The following is a 23606-nucleotide window of genomic DNA, read 5'->3' on the forward strand; positions in this document are numbered from 1 at the left end:
AACTACAGTTCTAGCCATGCTTTGGAGACTATTGGAACAAAATGGTTGCGTAACCTTATCCACGGTGACTACACCTGAGCCCTGCCCAGGACCCGCTGAATCTGAGTCACAAGATGATCAAAACCGGCAAGACTTATTCAAAGGCAACGTTTTTTACATATTGCGAAACCAATAGTATGTGTATGTTTTTCTTGGTGAAGATTTATCCGTGATTATAATCAGAACAGACATCTGAAAGATAGGTAAGTGGCCTTCCCCAGTCTCTCATTTTCCTGTCACATCACTCCAAGCAGCCGGGGAGCCTAGGGCAGGGCATTAAGAGGACAGGCTTCTGAGTGCGACAGACCTGGCCTTGAATCCTAGTTCCACCGGTTACTCTGTGATCTTGGGCACAGTGTTCAGCAGCACAGTCCAATCACCTGTGGAAAGGAACTTAATAATACTACCTACATCATGGTTGTTAGGAGGATTAAATGAGATAATTATGGGAAAATCCTCAAATGTAGCATCCAGCACATTTCAAGTCATACCACATTCCAAGCCTTTGCTTTTTGTAACATTCAACTCAACGGGAGAAAAACAAAGTTACCAAATTAAAGAAGGAAGTTGACTATTTCAGCTGAAACTTTGGTCTTCTAAAGAAATGGCCCCTCCTTAAAACCTGTTACACTCATTCTCTTTCCAAGAAGTTCCTATTCTGTAATCTGAGTAATCACGTGCCAACCCCAGTTCACTGTCCTATCACACAAGTATGAAATTTTTCCTTTAGTACAAAGCCTATCCAGAGGATCCCAGGGTGGACTTTTTGGCAACTAGAAGTGAGCATGTTGTAAAATGGCAGGTATACTACTAAAATAGAAGAAATTAAGTAATTAAGCATACCCAAGTCAGGAAGTTTTAAGATTTTTTGGCTCCGAATTACAGAAGGTATATAATTATAATACAAAGCAGATAAGAGCTATGAATAGAGGTGTAAGAAAAGTAGTATAGGGAGGGATAGGGGATCCCTGGGTGGCTCAGCCGTTTAGCACCTGCCTTTGGCCCAGGGCGTGATCCTGGAGTCCCAGGATCGAGTCCCATATCAGGCTCCCTGCATGAAGCCTGCTTCTCCCTCTGCCTGTGTCCCTCTGTCTCTGTGTCTCTCATGAATAAATAAAATCTTAAAAAAAAGGAAGGGATAGAAAATTCCAAGAGTTTGAGGAAGACCTGCTAGGAGATGGCAGTTGAGGCACTATTTGGAGGCAGATTCAAATTTCAAGCAGCAGATCTGGGGAATAAGGGAGGAGGCAATTCACACAGATGAAGAGCACGAATAAAGAAATCTTGTGTCCATCATGGGAGAAAAGCGAACATTACTAGTATAGGAAAAGGAAGAAGAAAGTTTGCAGAGGTTATTGGTCTTATAAAAGTCAAATGATATGTAAATCTAATGAATAATGGTCAGGAAATTATTCAAACACCTTTAACTTTATAAGGTTCCTTATGACAGTTCTTATCCACTGTATTCTTCCCGGAGAAGGTAAGCAATGAGTTTTGAATCATAATTACAACATGGAACAAAACTACTGGAACAACTCCTGGGAATCACCTTGGGATTGAAGCACTTATTCAGCAAATCCATTATCTGTATTTTGCAGGGAGTGGTTTAGCAACCACTTTCCTTATAACCAAAGAAGAAAACACCTCGCTAAACTATTCCTAAGTTCTGTTTGACTTCACACATGATCTCTAAGTCTTTTATCTACCTGTGAGGCATGCTTTCACAGTTGTTTCTCAAGAGGCAGAAAACTTAATTGACTAACTTTTTCACATCATTCCATAAGTAGGATGGAATGATGTGAATTTGCACCTTAGCTTACTCAACGAGACCATGCCGCACAGAGCCCAGCAAACAGAACTCAACTTCTGGGGGCTTGTGTTGTTCATGTCACACACCGAACAGATAGATGATCGTGAGAATATGAACCTGATGAATTCTTTCCCCACCAAGGCAGAAAGATGCCTCTTGGGCAACAGAATCTTTAGAACAAGCTGCAGTAGGACAGCAACAGTGAAGAGTCACGTACAGGCTGGCGCCTAAAAGGGAAGCCTACAAAGTTATGAAATACTTTACGTGTATTCATAGAGGGCAAAAGCTGCATAAACTTGAAAACAATCACCATGTTTAGTTTGACCCTCTCCCAGTGCTTTATGAACTAGTTGCCAACATTTAAGAATTGAAAGATTTCACTGAAAACTTTAGACTATCAGCTTTTCTTAAAGAATTTGAAGATCTGGCAACCACTGGGCTGATGTTCCTGCTTGGCAGCTGTAGGCTGTCCCCTTGGCCTGCTCTCCACCTTCTACCTGGCTGGCCCCTGCAGGCATTTGTGTGGGCAATTCTTGAGTGTGATTTCAAAAATTAAGCTACAGTTAGCACACGTCTTAATGGTCTTTCTTAATCTGGGGAGATGGTAATGATGATTGTGTATTTTATGTATTAATCAAATCCAGTTAGACAGACTATCTTACTTATGATTCAGGATTACTTTACAAACATTTATATGAAAATCAGACAAAGTGAAACCTGCCCTGGGTGATTAAAAGATAAGCAATGTAAGAGACAGTAGAACTATGTCTTGGCAGCTCAAACCAGGGTAAGTCATTAAAGAAGATTCAAACTTAAACTGGACTGAAAGCTTTTTTGCTGGAGATGAGAGGCTAATATCAATATGAAGGCACAAATGCAGGTTTTTAGTCAAGTGATCAGCTAAACAGAACTTGGAAAAAATGAATAAACTTTACATATAATGTATACATATAGGTACACCTATGTATATATATATATATATACATACAAAATAATGCACGAAAAAATGATTCGAAGAAGTGAAGACAAGAGTTAAATAATCATTCAGTATTTACACCAACCTGTCAAATTAGTCAAATATCCACTGAAAGCTTGAGTTCTTAACAATCATTTATTTAAAGAACTTTTAAATTCTCTTACTAAACTGATGCTGGATCACTTTAAGAGCAAGTTTCCTAATTGCAAAAACATATTAATAAGCAGAGTCCCTTAAATAGCACTCCGTTGTGATAAAACTGCTGTCATACATGGTAAATAAAAAGAGAAACAGAATTTTCCTGTCACTTTATGCTGTGAAGCACGGAGAAAACCATCTGTTTGTAACCGGCAAAGTATCAGAACTGAAATTTGTGAGTCTCCGAAATTAAATAAAGATGCTGGTAAAAGCAGTATAGTGTGACTTTCCTAATGTGTTCAGCAGCCCCCTCCACCACGCCGGCATTCCACCTTCTGCAGTTTCTGTGGGAGAGGATGACAACGCACCATCACACTAATACTATATTCGTTCCGCTGCTCCAAAGGACGCTATGTTAGGCTACCAGAGCCGTGACACAGCTTTCGCCCCATCCAAGGACGTCCTGCGCCCCGCAGGCCAAATGCTCCTGGGGAAGCCCGCAGTAGCGGTCAGCGTGGCCACCTGTCCCTGGCTGCGAGCGGGCGGCTCAGGACGGATGCTCGGCTAGCCCCAGTTCCCTTTGGGGGTGGAGTCCCACTATTAGTAGGTGACCCGGCTCCACCACCAAGGCCGGGGCTGCTCAGCTCGGCCGCGGGGGTCGCGAGAGGCCGAGGTCCCCGAGGCCCACGCAGGGCAGCTCCAGCGTGGCAGGTCCCGCTTTGGGAGCCTTGGCCTCCACCCTTTGCCTAGCCACCGGGGCCCGGGGTCGGGGAAGGCTCGGGCTGGGGACGCGACAGCCAGCCCCGAGGTCCCTGGGCTCCCGCCTCGGCTCGGCGCCTCCTCAAATGTCACCCTGGGCTCACCAAAAAGCGCGTTGAGCTGGTGCCCTGGTCCACTGCCCCCACCAACGGCCCCAAAACTGCTTTCTTCGCGGCTGCCATGAAACCAGCTTCGGGTCAGCGGGCTATCGCGGCCCGTTTCCCCGGTGACGGCGGCGGGCGGGGGAGGGGCGGGCGGCGAGCCGGGTAGACGAAGCGGCGCGCGACGCCAGAACGCTCGGACCGCGCTCCAGGCAGCCCCTTTACCCGCGCGGAACCTCCTCACCCCGCCCCTCCGGCCCAGGCCCCGCCCCTAAACGCGTTCCCAACGACTTAGGGGCGTGGCGGGGGGGGGCGCTGCCCGCCGGGCCAGCCAATTAGCGAGCGCAGAAAGAGGCGGACCGCTCCGACAATCAGAGGGCGGGGAGACGTCACGGGGGCGGGGCCTGGGCGCGGCGGAGGCGGTGGCCCGCGCAGCAGATCACGTGGGCTCCCGCGACCCGGCGGCGGAGCAGTCCTGCGGCAGGGCCCGGGCCGGGCAGGGCCGGGGCAGGGCCGGGGCAGGGCCGGGGCCGGGGGGCGGGTGCTGCCCTTTGGCGGGGAGGGTCGCCGGCCCGTGGAAAGGCTACAGCTCCCAACCCTCGCCCCGGAGCTCCCTCCCGCGAATGGGCCCCAGAGTGCAGAACTGCCGGTTCCTCTGGGGAGCGCCGCAGAGTGCGGCGTGACTCGCTCGGCGGACTGACCTGGTCAGGCCTTCCCGCGCTTCCCACGCCCCGCCCACTCCCGTATCCTTGCCCTGGATAAGAATTCCCTGTGCAGGAACCGGCCCCGAGTAGTGTGACCCCCGGGAGCACGGGGGGAGCGCGGCGAACCCCTCATCTGTATACGCTTCAGAGACAAGGAACGCGGAAGTTCTTTCGGTTTAGCATTTAAGGGAAGACGGCAAGATCGACCTTCCCGGGTCCCTTAGTTGACAACTGGGCATCCGGCACCTCCCTGTCCTGATGCGCCCTTGCTCCTCGCTTGACCTCACTCCAGTGTCCCCACCCTCCCACGCCATTTCCTCTCCCTCCATTAACTGCTCTACTTTGCAAAGGGAGAGGAAAGGGTCTCTTCTCATTTGACCTTGAATTTACCTTGCCAGGATCCTTTTTGACTCCCAGGTTTCAGGGGCTTTTCAAACTTTGAATCAAGAACTCACTGTGAGAAATAGGTGACAACTCCAGGTGTGTGTGAGAGAGAGACAGTGTGTGCGTGCATGCGCATAATTTATATATGATACCTATATTTATACATAAATATATCTTAGGTATATTTACATTAGTGGAAAATGTTTCCAAAACAATTTATCCCTCCATGTATGAGTTCTGCATTGTCTTCCTCTACTGAATATCGTTTTATCAACTGAGTAAAGGAGGCAAAACTGAAAAAACAAAGGCCTTTATTTGGGGTCTTAGAATTGTAATTCAGGTGGACAGATTCTGAAGACATCAGAAAAGGGTCTTGCTCATGTGGGGAAAACAAGGGGTTTTTATCAGCAAGAAGGAAGGGGTAATTAATTACATGATTTAAAGAACTGAAAATACTGCTACTTCGGTACTAACCCATGGAGCCACTTCTGATTACTTTTTAAATATTTTATTGGTGCTGTGAAACCAGCCTGTCTCTGGTATGTATTAATCCACTTTACTGGCCTCATATGGTGTGAATGCCAGTTGCTCTGTTTATATGATCAACTGTTTGTAAAACAATTGCTGCTCCTGGTCTGCTTGTTCAAGAGTTCATGAGTTGGAAATAAAAAATGGAGCTTCAAAATGGAGAATATTATGTCCAGAAATATTTGTTTTTAACAAAAATATCACAGGGACGCCTCGGTGTCTCAGTGGTTAAGCATCTGACTTCAGCGCAGGGCATGATTCTGGGGTCCTGGGATCGAGTCCCACATCGGGCTCCCTGCATGGAGCCTGCTTCTCCCTCTGCCGGTGTCTCTGCCTCTCTCTGTCTCTCATGAATAAATAAATAAAATCTTAAAAGAAAAATCAGAGATCGATATTATTTTCTGGTAGCTGGAGTTTAAATGTTCTGTTCTGGACCTTGAGTAAGAGATCTGCTCCATATCTCAGGAACAAGTCCTACTTTTGAAAGTAGGTCAGTTTAGTCAAACAGTTGTGTCTCATTTCAGAAGGTGGTCTTACAAAAGGGGTTCCCTACCCTCTTGCGCTGTTGGTGGGAATGTGAACTGGTGCAGCCACTCTGGAAAACTGTGTGGAGGTTCCTCAGAGTTAAAAATAGAACTGCCCTACAACCCGACCCAGGAATTTGCACTGCTGGGGATTTACCCCAAAGATACTGATGCAGTGAAACGGTAGGACACCTGCACCCCGATGTTTCTAGCAGCAATGTCCACAATAGCCAAACTGTGGAAGGAGCCTGGGTGCCCATCGACAGATGAATGGATAATGAAGCTGTGGTCTATGTATACAATGGAATATTACTCAGCCATTAGAAACGACAAATACCCACCATTTGCTTCGAAGTGGATGGAACTGGAGGGTAATTATGCTGAGTGAAATAAGTCAATCGGAGAAGGACAAACATTATATGGTCTCATTCATTTGGGGAATATAAAAAATAGTGAAAGGAAATAAAGGGGAAAGGAGAGAAAATGAGTGGGAAATATCAGTGAGGATGATAGGACATGAGAGACTCCTAACTCTGGGAAGCTAACAAGGGGTAGTGGAAGGGGAGGTGGGTGGGGAGTTGGGGTGACTGGGTGACGGGCACTGAGGGGATGAGAACTGGGTGATATGCTATATGTTGGCAAATTGAACTCCAATAAAAAATAATTAAAAAACAAAAAACAAAAGGGGTTCCCAAAATTAGGCCTATCTGCTGCAAGCAATCAGGTGATTAAAAAGAGGCATCTCTATGGAAACAAAAGATAAACAAAGGAAACAAAGGTTATTGGCTAGAGCAAATTATAAACCCAATGTGTGAGTCCTGAGTGCTTCTGCTGAGATTTCTAGATGTCAGGCTCATAGCGTCTTCACGGGGAGTGAGAGCAGGCAGTGGCAATCCGATAGATTTCCCTGGTTTGCATTCTGAATACCTCTGGTGATCTGAGTGGCCCATATAGCAACAGGCACGAAGACTGTGGGCTGTTGTGGCAATGTCCCTGAAGTTTGTCTCAAGTTGTCTACTTCAGTTTGCAGGGCTCTAGGAAAAAACGGCAATGTTTGGAAAAGATTTTATTTATTAGAGAGCACATACGGGGAGGGAGGAGCAGCGGGAGATGCAAACTCCCAGCTTAGCAGGGAGCCCAACACTGGCCGGATCTCAGTCTTCCTCCCCCTCCCCCCACCTCCCTGGAGATCACCACCTGAGCAGCGGAAGGCAGCCAATTCACCTACTGAGCCACTCGGGCATCCACAAAGTGGCAATTTTAGTTCTCAGTGATTCCAAGTCAAAAGAAGGAAAGAAAATTAGATACCTTAGCTGGAGAATCACAGTCAGATAGCTGAGGAAACCAGAATTCAGGATCCAGCCCAGGTTTATAGAGAAACCACAAACCCTCAATCAGAACTAGAATCTAACATGCGCACACGTGTGTTACTGAAATAGAATTTTTTCTCTCTTTCTAAAAAGAAAACCACAGGCCCAAAATGGTGTTCCTTAGGCCGAGTTTCCAAACTGGTACTTAATACCTAATTTGATTGCAGTTTCAATCTCCCCCAGAAATATAATCTTTTTAAAAAATTTAAACTCAATTAGTTAACATATATCACTGGTTTCAGAGGTATGGGTCACTGATTTATCAGTCTTCTTTTTTTTAATAATTTTTATTTATTTATGATGGTCACGCAGAGAGAGGAGAGAGGCTGAGACACAGGCAGAGAGAGAAGCAGGCTCCATGCACCGGGAGCCCGACATGGGATTCGATCCTGGGTCTCCAGGATCGTGCCCTGGGCCAAAGGCAGGCACCAAACCGCTGTGCCACCCAGGGATCCCAATTTATCAGTCTTCTATAACACCCATGTTCATTACATCAGGTGCCCTCAATGCCCATCACCCAGTTACCCCCTCCCTCCTCACCTTCCCCTCCAGCGACCCTCAATGTGTTTCCTATGATTAGGAATCTCTTATGGTTTGTCTCCCTCTGATTTCATATTTTCCCCTCCCTTCCCCTATGATCCTCTGTTTTGTTTATTAAATTCCACATATGAGTGAGATCATATCATTGTCTTTCTCTGACTGACTTATTTCGCTTAGAATAATACCCTCTAGTTCCATCCACGTTGTTGCAAACCCAGAAATGTAATTTGAACTGGTCAGTCAGGAATCTTCCTCATCAGCGCCAAAGAGTCTGTCACTTGGGTCCTCTCCGTCCCTCAAAGGAGGATGAGGTTATCTGTATGATAAGACCCCCTGCTGCTTCCCCCAAGGGAAAGTGACCTTGCCTGGAATAATCCTTTTCTTTTCCTAATAACTTTCCAGCACCACCCTCCTTCCTATAAACACCTTCCGTTTTGTACAATTTCTCAAACTGCCCTCAATTTGCTGGATGGGATGCTGCTTGATTCACGAATCTTTTAATAAAACCCATTAGATCCTTAGGTTCATTCAGTTTGGGTTTTCTTTTTTAGCATTCTCTAAAATCACCCTCACATCCACTAAAGATAGCCAAATGAATACTAATTTGTTTGTAAATAAGTCCAATTTTAACACCTTGGCCTGATCTTCAAAAGTGTAGCAAGAACAGTGATTGATTATATAGCTTCTTTTAAGTCTGCTTTGCTGTAACTTTTCATAAGGATTTTATTTATTTTTTAAAGATTTATTTATTTACTCATGAGAGACAGAAAGGCAGAGACACCGGCAGAGGGAGAAGCAGGCTCCATGCAGGGAGCCTGATGCGGGACTTGATCCCAGGACTCCAGGATCACAACCTGAGCCAAAGGCAGACGCTCAACAGCTGAGCCACCCAGGTGTCCCTCATAAGGATTTTAGATTGAACTTTCAACAGCTTCTCCAGGCTAAGAAGCCAACCCAAACACTTGCCATCAGAATTTTGTGTGTAATTTATAGCTATGGACTTGGGTGAATCCTCTCTTCTTGAGGACCCCCAAATATCCTGAGGTTCCTGTGCCTGCCAAGAAGTGACCTTCCTTGCTCACCTGGTAAGGCTGCTGGGAACCCTGTAAGCAAAGTATCAGGCTTATTTTTCCAAGGGGCTTCATTGGCTCCATGAAGTCAACCTTAGTTCCCTAAAATTAGTTATATCTGAGTCTATGCACTTGTCTCTCAAACATGACACTCCAGTCAAAGCCTGGGTAATATAACCAATGTTTGCAATGATGTTCTGTTACAAGGAGAGCAGATTCTTACTCAATTTTGCAAATAACTATAATTGCCGTGAAAATAGGAATATTCACTGAGAGCTTCTAAACTCCGGAGGGATCGGATAGGGAGAAAAAGGCAAAAGTTTCATATTTGTTTACAAAGGAATATTTTATCAAATTTCAGTAAGTTGTAGATAGCTTAAGAGAGAAAGTTTCCTTAAATCTGGAAGAGCAAACATTAGAAAATCAGCAACATTTCAAACAAGAGTCATAAAAACAACAATCATGTTCCTCAGTTTATTCAGGCCCATGTTATTTTTTTTAAAAAAATTTATTTATTTATTCATGAGAGACACAGAGACACAGGCAGAGGGAGAAGCAGGCTCCATGCAGGGAGCCCGCCGTGGGACTCGATCCCAGGTCTCCAGGATCACGCTCTGAGCTGAAGGCAGACGCTCAACAACTGAACCACCCAGGCATCCCCAGGCCCATGTTATTAATTCTTGTTGTTTGATTTCAGGTTTTGCACTACTGACAGGAATTCTTATCCAGTTCGATTTTCTGATCTTAAGATCAGCAGAAACCTGTATTTGTCAAGAGTCCCTTCCATGAATCTCCTTGAAGCTGAAACACGTTTGCAAGAGCATCAAGTATATATAACACAAGAACTGTAAATGACAAAAGACTCAAAATGGCCATGGTCCGATGAGAGTCCATCACAAAGCACTTGACAAAGAAATGTGGTTATTTCTGTGACACACACACTTTAATAATTTGAATTAGAGGTGATAACATTGCACCAGGACATATTGAAACTTTAGGAATTTCCTATTATTTCTTGAGCAGTTATATTACTACCAACTCACCCATACAATATAACCTAAGAAGGGTTATCATCACATATCTGACAATGTTTTGGTAATTTGACAATTTGTTCAAAAACACTTCATTTAGAATTAGAATTTGAAGAAGTCTGTTAAATATATCAGAAGTTTTTAAAGCATATGCCTAAATAGGATCACAGATAATTACAAAACTTAATGCTCTTTTATTTATTACCCAAGGTGACAATAAAAGATTCTAAGGCAAATACAGGTTTATTTGCAAAACTTAGCTCTTTTAATATTGAGAAGATTTAGTTTCCTTTAGTAATCAAACACCTGATAAAGACAAAACATTGAAACTTCGGTTTACTTACCTAGATTATATCAAAGACAAAGAAAAACCTTTGTTTACAATTTCTTATCAAGAATGGACCAATAATCTAAGAAAACTTTGTTGTTTTAACAGCGAGAGGAAACCAAGTCTAATCTAATGTACCAGTATACGTACCTTTGACATTAAAGTTCATTCATTCCAAATGTAATCCTGACCATGCATAAAATTTTTTTTGAAGATTCTTTTTTCATGGACGTTCCACAATGTTCATCCTTAGATTTAGATTTTGTCCTTGTTTTTGTTTTCCTTCTTTAAACCAGTCTTGCTTTAGGACAAAACTACTTAATTTTCCCTCAACAAAAAAAACGCATCTCCATTTCTCATATCTTTTCTTACCATATACATAACACCTCACTTTCCTGGCATGTGGAAATATTTCCTTATTATTTCCAGTAGCTTAAATTATATTTAGTAGAAACCTTATTTTTCTTTCTTAAGCAATTCTATATTCAATGTGGGGCTCAAACACATGATCCTGAGATCAAAAGTCACAGGCTCTACCAATTGAACCAGCCAGGCACTCCAGGAAACCTTAATTTCTTTCTTTCTTTTTTTTTTTTTTTTTTAGATGGAGTGAGGGGTGGGCGGTGGGGGAGTGGGGGCAGAGAGAGAGGAGAGAAAGAATCTTAAGTAGATTCTATCTATGCCCAGTGAGGAATTGGACATGAAGTTCTATCTCAGGACCCTGAAATCATGACCTGAGCCCAAATCAAGAGTTATACACTTAACTGACTGAACCACCCAGGCGCCTCTGGAAACCTTAATTTCTAATGAAAAATAAAAAGTAAACAGTTGTGGACCATTATATCAGCATTCTTTTTAAAAAAAAAAAGATTATATTTTTTATTTTTTTAAAGTAATCTCTACCCCCAGTGTGGGGCTTAAACCCATGACCCTGAGAGCAAGAGTCAAATGCTCTACCAACTGAGCCAGCCAGGTACCCCTCTCTTTTTTTTAAGATTTTATTTTTAAGCAATCTCTACACCCAATGTGAGGCTTGAACTCACAACCCCGAGATCAAGAGTTGCACGCTCCACTGACTGAGCCAGCTAGGTACTGCTATACCAGCATTCTTTGGACTGGCAAATTTATTAATACATTTCATAATTTTTAGAAACATAGACCTTCTTGTAGTAAATTTCTCAGTATTGCACAAAACATTTACCAACAGACCTAAATATCTTTAGTCTCTCTGTAATAGGAAGTCAAAAGTAAATAAGCATATGTTTTAGTAATTAATGTTTCAGTAGTCCATATAGCTTTTCACTTAGAAAAATCATCAAAAGGCTTTGTCCAGCCTGCTTTTTCCATTCATCGCCTTGCTTATAGTCCCCTCACTTACAAGCATATGTATAAGTTAATAAAGATCAGAATTACCAGGTTTATAGGTCAGAATAACTAAAATGAATTCCTTAGCAAATCCTGGAGGGTCTTCAAGGGCATTGGGAAAGTCCTTGGTAGTGGCTCACAAGCCTGCCTTGGTCCAAGGAGTATAAATGACTGATGAAGTCTTAGACCCTCCATTAGTTATAAATTTAGAAGGAGTTTGGATGACTGAAGGGTCCAGAGGAAACTCCAGTTTGAAATTATAGAATGGAAGTTCTGTAAAACTAGGATATACAGGACAGCCTGGGTGGTACAGTTATTTAACTGACTCTTCGATTTGGCTCAGGTTGTGATTTCAGGGTAGTGATATGGACTCACACATCGAGCCCTGTGTTGGGCTCTGCGCTCAGCAGGGAGTCTGCTTGAGATCTTTTCTCCCTGCCTCTACCACTCATGCTCTCTCTCTCTCTTTCAAAATGAATAAATAAATCTTTAAAAAATATCCTAGGATATACAGGTGGAGAGCAGGAGGGAGAATGTAGAGGAAGAGCAACAGAGAAGTATCAGTTTCTCATAAACTTTTTTGGAACAGATCATTTCTGAGGGAGGTCAGAGTTGGCTTTAGAAAGTTTAGTTATTTTTGTGTAAGGAAGCAAGTTTAGAATCAGAGGCCTCCAAATACCAAGTGAATTATGCTTCCTACTCAAGCTGCTTGGTTCTCTTTTCTTTTTCCAATTGTGCATGCAAATAAACTAATTTTGGAATCTCAAAAGATCTCCGGAGTGGCCACTGTAATGACAAATAAGATTGATCCAACAAGACAGAAATTTAGAAGAAATGGACCTATAACATACACCTAGCTGGGGTGCCAGGAGGGTTGCTGTCCAGCAGCAATTTTCCAAATAAAAGACCCCACTTAGTATTTACCAGACAAAAGAGAGTAACTCTGTAGTTCAGGCAGACAGACAGCCCACATGGGACATGGGAAAGACACCCCAAACCTGGACCTGAGCTTCAACCAAAAAGAGGAAGGTTGGGGCAAGGATGGTGTTCCTGGCTGGCTTAATGGGTAGAGCATGTGACTCCTGATCTTGAGGTTGTGAGTTCCAGCCCACATTGGGCATACAGCCTACTTTAAGAAATTATGGAAACAGAGAGGTTCAGAACTAAGAGAACTCACCAAAAGAACTCTGAGCTGCTTGCTCAGGCAGGTACCATGTTTGAATTCAACGGCAGTCCTAGAATCAGAGTTGTGCATCGCTTTGGATTCCATGATGTTCTGATGCCGTTTCTGTCAACTGAGAAAAGGAGGCAAAACTGAAAAAGCAGACAGACTTTTATTTGTGATCTCACAATTGCAATTCAGGTGCACAGATTCCAGAGGAATGGGAAAAATGTCTGCTCGTGTGGGGAAACCAGGGGGGTTTTATGGGAAAGAAGCAAGCCATAATTACATGATTTAAACAAAGAAAAAACCCACTATTTTGGTGCTGACTGGTGGAGCTGCTTCTGATTACTATTGTATTTATTATTTTATCGGTGCTGTCAAACACAACTGTTCCTTGTATGTATTAATTCACTTCACTGTCCTCATATAATCTGAATGCCATTTGTTCTGTTGAAATTTTATGAGCAATTGCTTGTAAAAGAATTGCCACCTGGTCCAGCACAACAGTTCCTCAGTTGGAAGAAAAATGAAGCTTCGAACTGAAGTCTCTTGTGTCCCGAGATTTTATACAATTCCCTAATTTTTAAAAGATGCTGATTGAAAGTCACTAAATTAATTATGTAAACCACCATGCTGTCAATTTCAAAAGCACTCTAATATTGTCCCTCTCTCATTTCTTTCCTTTTTTTAAAAAATTTCATTTTATTGGAGTTCAATTTGCCAACATATAGCATAACACCCAGTGCTCATCCCATCAAGTGCCCCCTTCAGTGCCTGTCACCCAGTCACCCCCACCCCCCGCCCACCTCCCCTTCCACCACCCCTTGTTCATTTTCCAGAGTTAGGAGTCTCTCATGTTCTGTCTCCCTCTCTGATATTTCCCACTCATTTTCTCTCCTTTCCCCTTTATTCCCTTTCACTATTTTTTATATTCCCCAAATGAATGAGACCATATAATGTTTGTCCTCCGATTGACTGATTTCACTCAGCATAATACCTTCCAGTTCCATCCACGTCGAAGCAAATGGTGGGTATTTGTTGTTTCTAATGGCCCTCTTTCATTTCTTTCCATCCTTTCCCCTAATCTCTCAGTGTTCTGGAACATCATTTCTATTTTTTTCCACTCTAGCCCTTACTCTGTATCACACTTTCCTGTCTATCTCTGTGTTTATAGTTTAACCACACTTGCTCTGGAAGGAAATTTTCCAAACTCTGTGTAGATGTCAGGCTCTGGTATTCCGCATGAGGCCTGCTTATACAAATGCTGGACTTAATAACTACTGATAAGCTGGCCTCCTTAGGAGAAGAGGGCAGTTGAATCAGTATTTCTGAATTTCCTGGAAGAAGAGACAGACAGGCATTCAGGCAAATGTAAAGGAAGTAGGCTAACTTGCCTCTAAACACCATGAAAGGTATTAATTAAATGATATAGATAAGGATTTCCTTGATTCTAAGAGGCAGTAAAAAGCCACCAAACCTACCCCATCGATCCAATAAAAAAAAAAAAAAGTGGTTGATCATGTTCCAACTTTCACACACTTTTGATTCTCAGTTTCTAAGAGGACAGCAAATTATTTACCAATATGATGGGATCAGAATTCAAACATTTCAGAATAAGTGGGGCTAGATGTACATGAGAGATTCTTAAATATATTGATCCTGTGGTTCCCATAGCAGTCTGAATTTCACATCCTGATTCCTTTCACCAAAACAAAACTGAGAGGCCAAAATATTTCAGCTTTCAGGAATCACACACATCTAAGCTCCCTCTTGGCGATCAGGGAAGGTCAAAGGCAAGGGTCTTAAATAGAAGAGTCTAGCTCTCCTTATCTAATCTCCACACCTTAAATATTTACTCTGAGTCTCCTGGTCCTATTTCCTCTTACCCAGATGGAATGACTCCCATTTGCCTGCTCTTTCTCAACTGTTCAAACCCTAGCTGCACCCTGAAAACTCAAATTTACATGAATGTAAAAATCAGCCAATAGATACTTTAAAAAAATTTATTTATTTACTCATGAGAGACACACACACACAGAGGCAGAGACACAGGCAGAGGGAGAAGCAGGCTCCATGCAGGGAGCCTGACACGGAACTCAATCCCGGGACTCCAGGATCACGCCCTGAGCAAAGGCAGGCACTAAACTTCTGAGCCACCCAGGGACCCCCACCAATAGATGGTCTGATTTCATTTTTCATACTGTTACTGAGGCAGAGTTGGAAGTAACAATGGACACGTGAGCCCAGAGAGCCTAAGTGACTTGTCTGAGGCCAGCCAGCCTTCTGTGACAGAAGCAGGACTAGAATTTCAGTCTCCTGACTGACATCAGGCCTGTTGCCCTTTTATAGCAGTCTGAGGGAAGGGAAGCCAGGAAAAGAAGGAAAAATAAACACGAAAGGAAGAAGGCAGGATGCTGCTCCACCTTGCTTGCCCTGCCACCCAGTTCAGGTCTGAAAGTAAAGCAGTGGAGGAAACTAGATTGGGAAAGCTAAGGATCTTGGTCTGACCTTGGCCCTGCCATTCAATACTTGATCTTCCTGACCTTAAGTAACTAATTTTCTTCCCTGGCTTCCTTTTGCTAGTTTGTCAAATAGGGCAAATGTTATTGACGTGGATGGGAGGAAGTGTGAACACACTCTACAAGTAGCATGGTTAATCATGATAGGCAAGATGCATTTTCATTGGCAATCTGTTTCCACCAGAGAAACCCAGAGGTGAACACCAAGGCACTTTAGGCAAACAATTTAAGTAGCTTGAGTTATCTAGAGTTGGTTTTGATGATTTCTGACCGGTAGAGCAAAAACTCAAAGTCAACTTCCACTGGAGAGTCTCTAGGTGTTTCAATTTTTCCTCCTCTGGTGTTTCTTTGTTGTTAATTAATAGAAGCAGAAAGACTACATTTCCATTGAGAATCTTTTTTTGGCAGGTAGCGGGGTGGCAGGGGAGGTTCCAGTAATGCTTCTTGGTCTTCCCATATTTGCCCTATTTTTTCTAGTCTATTTGGAAAGCTAGCCTTTCCTTAATCTCTTCTTGCTATACTAAGAACAATTACTTGGATAGGGATTGACATGGGTAATGGAAAGCATAAGAGAGAAAGCTAGTGATGGAAAGGATTATAATAAATAGCTCAGGCACTCCTTTATTTTATGGGACTGGGACGATTTAGGCAGATATAAGAAGTGATCTGCCCAAGATAGTAGAGGGAGTTAAAGACAGATTAAGAATTTAAATATACTTTATTAAAAAAGCCAAATTAGGAGCCTCCCCCCCCCCATGCAAACTGGAAAAGCCACTCACAATTTTAGGTAGTGTAGCTACCTAAAATTATGTATTACTCTATGCAATGTTGCAACTGTAAAAGAATTAGGATATGGCAATGATTCGCAAACTCTACCCATTATCAGAACCACCTATAGGACTTGTTAAAACCCAGGTTGCTGGACTCCAACCCCAGAATTTCTGGCATAGTATGCAAGGTCTGATAATTTGCAATTCTTGTTTTAATTTTTTTTTAAATATTTTACTTATTTGACAGAGAGAGAACACAAGCAGGAGGAGCAGCAGAGGGAGAGGAAGAAGCAGGCTCTCTGCTGAGCAGGGAGCCCTTCACAGGTCTCAGTCCCAGGACCCTGAGATCATGACCCAAGCCGAAATCAAGAGTCAGATGCTTAACTGACTGAGCCACCCAAGCACCGCTTGCTGATTCTTTTTAAAAAAGTATGCTTTGAAAAGAAAAGGTAACTACAGTTTGCTTGTTTAGGCTCCATATTTAAACATGATTAGGAAAAATTTTGGAAGAAAATGTATCATTTATCATTTAGGAATGGCACATGAGGAAAGAGCACAGACAATCTTCATTTAAGTACATTCATTGCCTTTTTATTTTTTTATTTTTAAAGATTTTATTTATTTATTCATGAGAGACACAGAGAAAGAGAGAGAGAGAGACACAGGCAGAGGGAGAAGCAGGCTCCATGCAGGGAGCCTGACATGGGACTCAATACCAGGTTTTCAGGATCAGGCCCTGGGCTGAAGGCGGCGCTAAACTGTTGAGTCACCTGGGCTGCCCATTCATTGCCTTTATTTTTTTTATTTTTTTTTTTTTTTATTGGTGTTCAATTTACTAACATACAGAATAACACCCAGTGCCCGTCACCCATTCACTCCCACCCCCCGCCCTCCTCCCCTTCTACCACCCCTAGTTCGTTTCCCAGAGTTAGCAGTCTTTACGTTCTGTCTCCCTTTCTGATATTTCCCACACATTTCTTCTCCCTTCCCTTATTTTCCCTTTCACTATTATTTATATTCCCCAAATGAATGAGAACATATAATGTTTGTCCTTCTCCGACGGAACTGGAGGGTATTATGCTGAGTGAAGTAAGTCAGTCATTGCCTTTATAATGGGAAACTCTCCCGCCTTTGGAAACATCCATTGAAATCACGTATCTTTGGGGGCACTTCTTATTTGTAAAGAAACATACAGGTGTAATTTTTTTTACAGGTGTAATCTCTTAAAATTAAAGGACTGGGAAGAACTTTTCAAATTGTCTAGCTCGACTCCATTTATTACAGCTGAAGAAAATAAAGGCAAGGATCTGGGTCACTTGTCCAAAGTCACTTAAATGTATAAAATTGGTCACCAAGTGGTGAGGTGCACATGTTTATCTTATGAATTGATGAAAAAAAAGAAGTCAGAGTATAAGTCAACCTACAATGAGTCAATAGTGCTCTTTTCCCAAAGATACTGTAAACATATAAATATTATATAATATATAATTATAAAAATATATTATATTATATTTAATATATAAATATATAATTATAAAATATATATAATATATATAATATAATATATATATAAATAATTAGGCCATCACTGGAAAAAAAAAGCTGTGTTACTTTTAATTTTATTTTTTAAAGTAAGCTCTGCACCCAACATGGGGCTTGAACTCATGACCCTGAAATCGAGAGTTTCTGCTCTACCAACGGAGCCGGCCAGGTGCCCCTGTGGTCTTTTTTCATAGTTTTCTACTATACATTTTATACTCCATTCTCCAAAATCCCCGTTCCTCACCACAGTGCATGAAACCTGGGTCTTTATCACCATTCTCTCTGTGTTAGAGAATGAAGAATTAAAAACTATAGAGAAACACTAAACGCTGGCAAGGGTGTGGAGCAACAGGGACTCTCATTCATTGCTGGTGGGAATGCAAAATTGTGCAGCCACTTTGGAAGACAGTTTGGTAGTTTCTTTTTTTTTAATTTTATTTATTTATTCATGAAAGACACAGATAGAGAGAGAGGCAGAGACACAGGCAGAGGGAGAAGCAGACTCCATGCAGGAAGCCCGATGTGGGACTCGATCCTGGGACTCCAGGATCAGGCCTTGGGCTGAAGGCAGGCGCCAAACCGCTGAGCCACCCAGGGATCCCCAGTTTGGTAGTTTCTTACAAAACTAAACATACTCTTACCACATGATCCAGTAATCGTGCTGCTTAGTATTCACCCAAAGGAGTTGAACACTTATGTCCACATAAAACCTGCACCAGATGCTTATAGCAGCTTTATTCATAATTGCCAAACTTAGAAGCAAGCAAGATGTCTTTCAGTAGGTGAATGGATTAATTGTAGTCCGTTCAGACAATGGACTATTATTCAGGGCCAAAAGGAAATGAGCTATCAAGCCATGAAAAGACAAGGAGGAAACTTAAATGTGTACTACTAAGTGAAAGAAACCAAACTGAAAAGGCTGCCTACAGTAGGATTCTACCTAAATGACAATTTGGCAAAGGGAGAACCACGGAGACAGCCAGATCAGTGCTTGCCAGGGGGTTGTTTGGGGGTGTGTGTGGGAGCCTGAGCGATGAATAGGTGAAGTACACAGGATTTTTAGTGCAATGAAACAACTCTGTATGATGCTATAATGGTGGATACATGTCATTATACATTTGTCTAAACCCAGAGAATAGGGGATCCCTGGGTGGCGCAGCGGTTTAGCGCCTGCCTTTGGCCCAGGGCGCGATCCTGGAGACCCGGGATCAAGTCCCACGTCGGGCTCCCGGTGCATGGAGCCTGCTTCTCCCTCTGCCTGTGTCTCTGCCTCTCTCTCTCTCTCTCTCTATCATAAATAAATAAAAATTAAGAAAAAAGAATCTTAAAAAAAATAAAATAAACCCAGAGAATACAAACACTGTGAGTGAACCCTAATGTAAACTATGGACTCTGGGTGATATGTCAACGTAGGTTCATCAGTTGTAATGAAAGGACTCCTCTGGTGGAGGATATGGATGATGGAGGAGGCTGTGGCTATGGGGGCAGAGGGTATATATGATTACAGCTGAAGAAAATGAAGAAAATTCTGCTCAAATTTCCTGTGAAACTAAAACCTGCTCTAAAAAATAAAGTCGATTTTAGGGCGGCTGGGTGGCACAGTCGTTAGCTATCAACTCTTGGTTTTGGCTCAGATCATGGTCTCAGGGTTGTGAGATGGAGCCCTGTGTCGGGCTCTGCGCTCAGCACAAAGTCTGCTGGTCTCTCTCCTTTCCCACTCGTGCTCTTTCTCTTTCAAAGAAATAAATCCTTAAAAAATAAAGTCTATTTTTAAAAACTGTAGAGATAGTTTCAACATATGTGAATGGTTCTGTCCTCTACTTGTCTCCCTTGGCTGACTGTGCATTACTGGGCATTCATTACCTGGGTTGAGAAATCTCCTGTTTCCCTCCCATTGGCATTTTGATTCTCTGATCTTGACCTTCTTTATTTTTGACCACATGGCTTGCGTTGGCCTATTTCCTCACTAATGATAAAATAAATTTTATTAGAATCCATTTGGTTGTATTTAAATAAGCTTACACGTTTAATTTTTTTAAAGGTTATTTTAAAATCTTGTAAAATATTGGCACACGTGAAATCACAACTTATGGGGAACAGAGGTGTTTTTCTCCTTTTAAAAACAGTTGGTGGGGCACCTAGGTGGCTCAGTGGTTGAACATATGCCTTCAGCTCGTGTCATGATCCTGAGGTCCTGGGATTGAGTCCCTCTTCCAGCTCCCCGCGGAGAGCCTGCTTCTCCCTCTGCCTATGTCTCTGCCTCTCTCTGTGTGTCTCATGAATAAATAAATAATATCTTTAAAAATAAAAACAGTTGGACGTTTTGGGCGTTGGCTGGCTCAGTCGGTGGACCATGTGACTCTTGATCTCAGGGTTCTAAGTTTGAGCCCTACGGTTTATTACTTAAAAATAAAATCTTTTAACAAAATAGAATAAAACCAGTTGGTCTGCCAATCCCTGCTCTTCAGAAAACTTTCACATACGCTTTGAACTTCTATTTTCAAATGCTGTATACCTTAGCTTTTCCACTCCCCTGAATGTCCTTTTCCCTGGTTGTTGGTGAATGATACTGCAGTCTATGAATGGAAATTTTCTTTGCCTGGAAGTGATGGTGATGTCACAATTGTTGGTTTGTAGTTAGGCAACATAGCAAGAGGAACATGGTTAAAGGAGAAATAACTTGTTTGTCAATTAGCATTTGTACAATGAGGAAAACATAAATTTGCATGGTTCTCCTTTCATGGCTTCTTCTTCTGGATGGGGTGATATGACATCTCTGCCTAGCTAAGAGAACTTGCTGTGATCTAGTGCCTATGTTTAGACCCTTTGGGATGCCTGCATATGACACAGGTGACAGAGTCCCTACTGCTATGACCTTTGGAGGTTTCCAGTCGGCCAACCTCTTAGATATGGATACCCAGACTTGCATACATGTTCAGGAATAAGGAGTAGAGTGAGAGTGATCACTTTTAACTTATGATACACAGCTATATGGTTATGATACATAAAGGGACAAGCTCCACTTCAAGTAAGGGTTTGGTGCCTCAGGTGGTACCTCCCCATCCTGTGAAGTGTTTGCAACAGAATAGCCCCCCCTCAAAATTATGTTTATTATTTGGGAGCCTTCTTTGCTATCAAGTGTAAGAGAACTTATTACATCAATTGTATTCAGGAAACACTTTATTTTCAATCTTTTGATATTTTCCCCCCTGTTTAATTCAACTGAAATGCTTCTTTTCTAAAGGAAGAAAAGGAGGTTAGGCAACCCAGCAAGGGTGAAATACTACAGATGCTTAGGGTGTATTTTATAACTATTTATTTATTTTTAAAGATGTTATTTATTTATTTGAAAGAGAGAGAGAGAAAGAGCGGCAAGGAGGAGCAGAGGGAGAGGGAGAGAGAAACAGACTCCCCACTGAGCAGAGAACCCAATGTGGGACTCCATCCCAGGACCCCGAGATCATGGCCTGAGCCGAAGGCAGACACTTAACCTTCTGAGCCACCCAGGCACCCCTGTTTTATAACTATTTAGATCAATGTTTCCATGAATGTAGAGTAATAAGTCCCTGAATTAAAGTTTTATACTCTTCCAGAGGTATACAGATCAAGTTACAGCAAACCAGAGGCTTTCTTAGATTCATTCCCTTAAAAATACTACTCCCCTGGTTTTTGGCCCTTGCACACAGGCCCTTCTTGGCAGTACTCCTTTCTTCCTCCCTCTCTACTATAGTTTTGCTGTGTTGTTGCAATAAGAGCTTCCAAAGTGTTCACTCCACCCTGTATGTAACCCCTTGCTTTGTTTCCATCGCCCTGGGTGTATACTCCAAGTGATTTGTTCTGGCTAAGGGGCACTAGTAACTATGACATGAGCAGAAACTTAAACTTCCTCATTTGGGTTACTGCTCTTTTGCTTCTTCTTTGGTCATCTTCAAACCTCCATATAGGGCAGCCTAGACTAGCTTGTTGGAGGATGAGAGACCCCACAGAGGAGAGACAAATCGTTGCCACTAAGGCCCTACTAGAAAAACAGCTTAACAATCAGTAGACATGTGAGGCCATCCTAGAACATCCCATGTCAGCCCAGCCAGACAAGACCAGCAGAGCCATCACAAATGTCCCAAGTATCCCAGTCATTACAATCCACAAAATTGTGAGCAAAATATTTTTTTGTTCAACACCCTTAAACTTCAAGATGGTTCCTTATGCAGCAAAAGGTACAGGATACATGGTCCCACCTGTAGTCAGGGTGGTTTTCTATCATGTGAGGGAATGCGACCACACAACTGGTTGCTCTTCTTTCCCCTTCTTCCACTATGGAAAATATCTTAGTCCAGTTCTTTTTTTTTTTCTTCAAGATTTTATTTATTTATTCATGAGAGACACAGAGGGAGAGATATAGGCAGAGGGAGAAGCAGGCTCTGTGCAGGGAGCCTGATGTGGAACTTGATCCTGGGACCCCGGGTTCACAACCTGAGTCAAAGGCAGATTTTCAACCACTGAGCCACCCAGGTGCCCCCTTAGTCCATTTATTTAGTTACAAGGAACAAAATCCATTTAAGCTAGCTAAAAACTCTTTGTGTGTTTTTGTGTGTGTGCATGTACACATGCTGAGTGGGAGATGAGAAATGGTTGTGATGACACAATTGACAACTTCTTAGACATGAGACCTGCAGCTCAACCTGGCTTTGTGTCTGCTGGTGCTGGAGGCATCTGGGAACTGAGTATACTCTAACCATCTTTTTGTTTTGGTCTTTCAGGGACTCTTCTCTGAAACTCTGAACGTGTGCCATTTTCTTACTTCACTCTCAAGACTGCCTTTCTCTGTTTATTTATCAAGTTGCCCAGGGCTCTAAATGACACCTCACACTCCGAGTTTACCTGACTCAGTTCCCTTACTGATTACCATTTGTTTCCATATACAAACCCTCAAAAAGATGCTTTGGTTGGCTTGTCTCATTTACCTTTTGCTTCCCTTTTATCAAGTGGTCACCCTGGTCTGGTCAGCAGTGGTGACACAGGACATTTAGGGTAGGCAGGAAGTCTTTGTGCATCTGCTGTTTGGCTGAAGTTCTATTGATCAAGGCCAGGCTCAGGCTGGATGTCACTGCTTCAGGATGTGGCAGCTAGGGTGTCCCTGTATCCCACCATGCATTGTGTATTAGATAGGGTGGTTCTGCTCCATGTGTGTTCTTTGTTTTTCTTGGTCAAGATGGCTTGTTCTTAGGTATGTTCATCTAATGGTGATATTATAAGTGCGAGAGAACAAATGGAAATGCGCAAGGCCCGTTAAGGCCTAGGCTCGAAACTGTCAGTGGCACTTCCTTCCAGATATAATTCACCAAAGCAAGTTACGTGGCTGAGCTCAAAGTTGAGTTGCAGGAAAATTCACTCCACCCGGGATGAGACTATGGCAAGTGTCTGCCTGCTGGTTAGGGGTGAAAAATTGGGGCCAACCAGGCAACCTAGTACACTTTTCCCTTTTTCATGTCTTTGATACACTCATCTTTGGCTCAACAAAGATGGTAGTGGTGGTGATGAATGGTGAAAAGCTGGAAGAGAAGACTCTAAGGACTAGAGTAACTAATTTACTATAGGAATGGCTTCTCAGATTGTCAGTAATCAGGATGGCTGTTTAAAGAGAGATGGTGGAGGGATCCCTGGGTGGCTTAGTGGTAAAGAGAGATGGTGGATAGTGGCTTGCTCTGGATCAAAACTATTCTTCCAGAAGATCCAATATGGTGCTACAGCTGCAATCTTGACGCCATGTAATGGTCCTACAGTGGAGAGGAGAGGCTGAACCTTCCCAGGTTGTTCAGGGAAGAGTTGTACTCCCCGAAATAAGCAAATTGCTGTGCACATTGAGAAAGCAACACAAATATACAGTCATACATCTGGCCAACATTGAAGAGGTCAGAGGCAAGATGTTAGGATAACAGGCAAGCA

General features: G+C 42.7%; 1 protein-coding gene and 1 long non-coding RNA gene across 8 annotated transcripts in view; both read right to left on the reverse strand.

Annotated features, from left to right (window-relative positions):
- The window catches only part of GK (glycerol kinase), a 77582-nt gene extending 73520 nt beyond the window's left edge, over positions 1 to 4062 (reverse strand). For 2 of the 7 annotated variants that reach the window (XM_077889021.1, XM_077889017.1), the window contains exon 1: positions 3827 to 4060. In XM_077889021.1, the coding sequence (XP_077745147.1) occupies positions 3827 to 3904 (78 nt within the window). In that variant the 5' untranslated portion in view covers positions 3905 to 4060. Of the gene's footprint in view, positions 1 to 3826 lie in introns of all 7 variants that reach the window. The other 5 variants (XM_077889018.1, XM_077889022.1, XM_077889019.1 and 2 more) reach the window with 5 other exon arrangements.
- Positions 4063 to 5831: 1769 nt separating this feature from the next.
- On the reverse strand, positions 5832 to 20257 carry LOC144307995 (uncharacterized). The gene is made up of 3 exons (XR_013374649.1): positions 20179 to 20257; positions 12845 to 12962; positions 5832 to 6997 (listed from the first exon to the last, which is right to left on the reverse strand). It is a non-coding gene; the product is annotated as an uncharacterized LOC144307995 (long non-coding RNA).
- Positions 20258 to 23606: the final 3349 nt, after the last annotated feature.

The sequence above is a fragment of the Canis aureus genome, chromosome X (genome assembly GCF_053574225.1).
Source record: "Canis aureus isolate CA01 chromosome X, VMU_Caureus_v.1.0, whole genome shotgun sequence".
Classification (NCBI taxonomy): domain Eukaryota; kingdom Metazoa; phylum Chordata; class Mammalia; order Carnivora; family Canidae; genus Canis; species Canis aureus.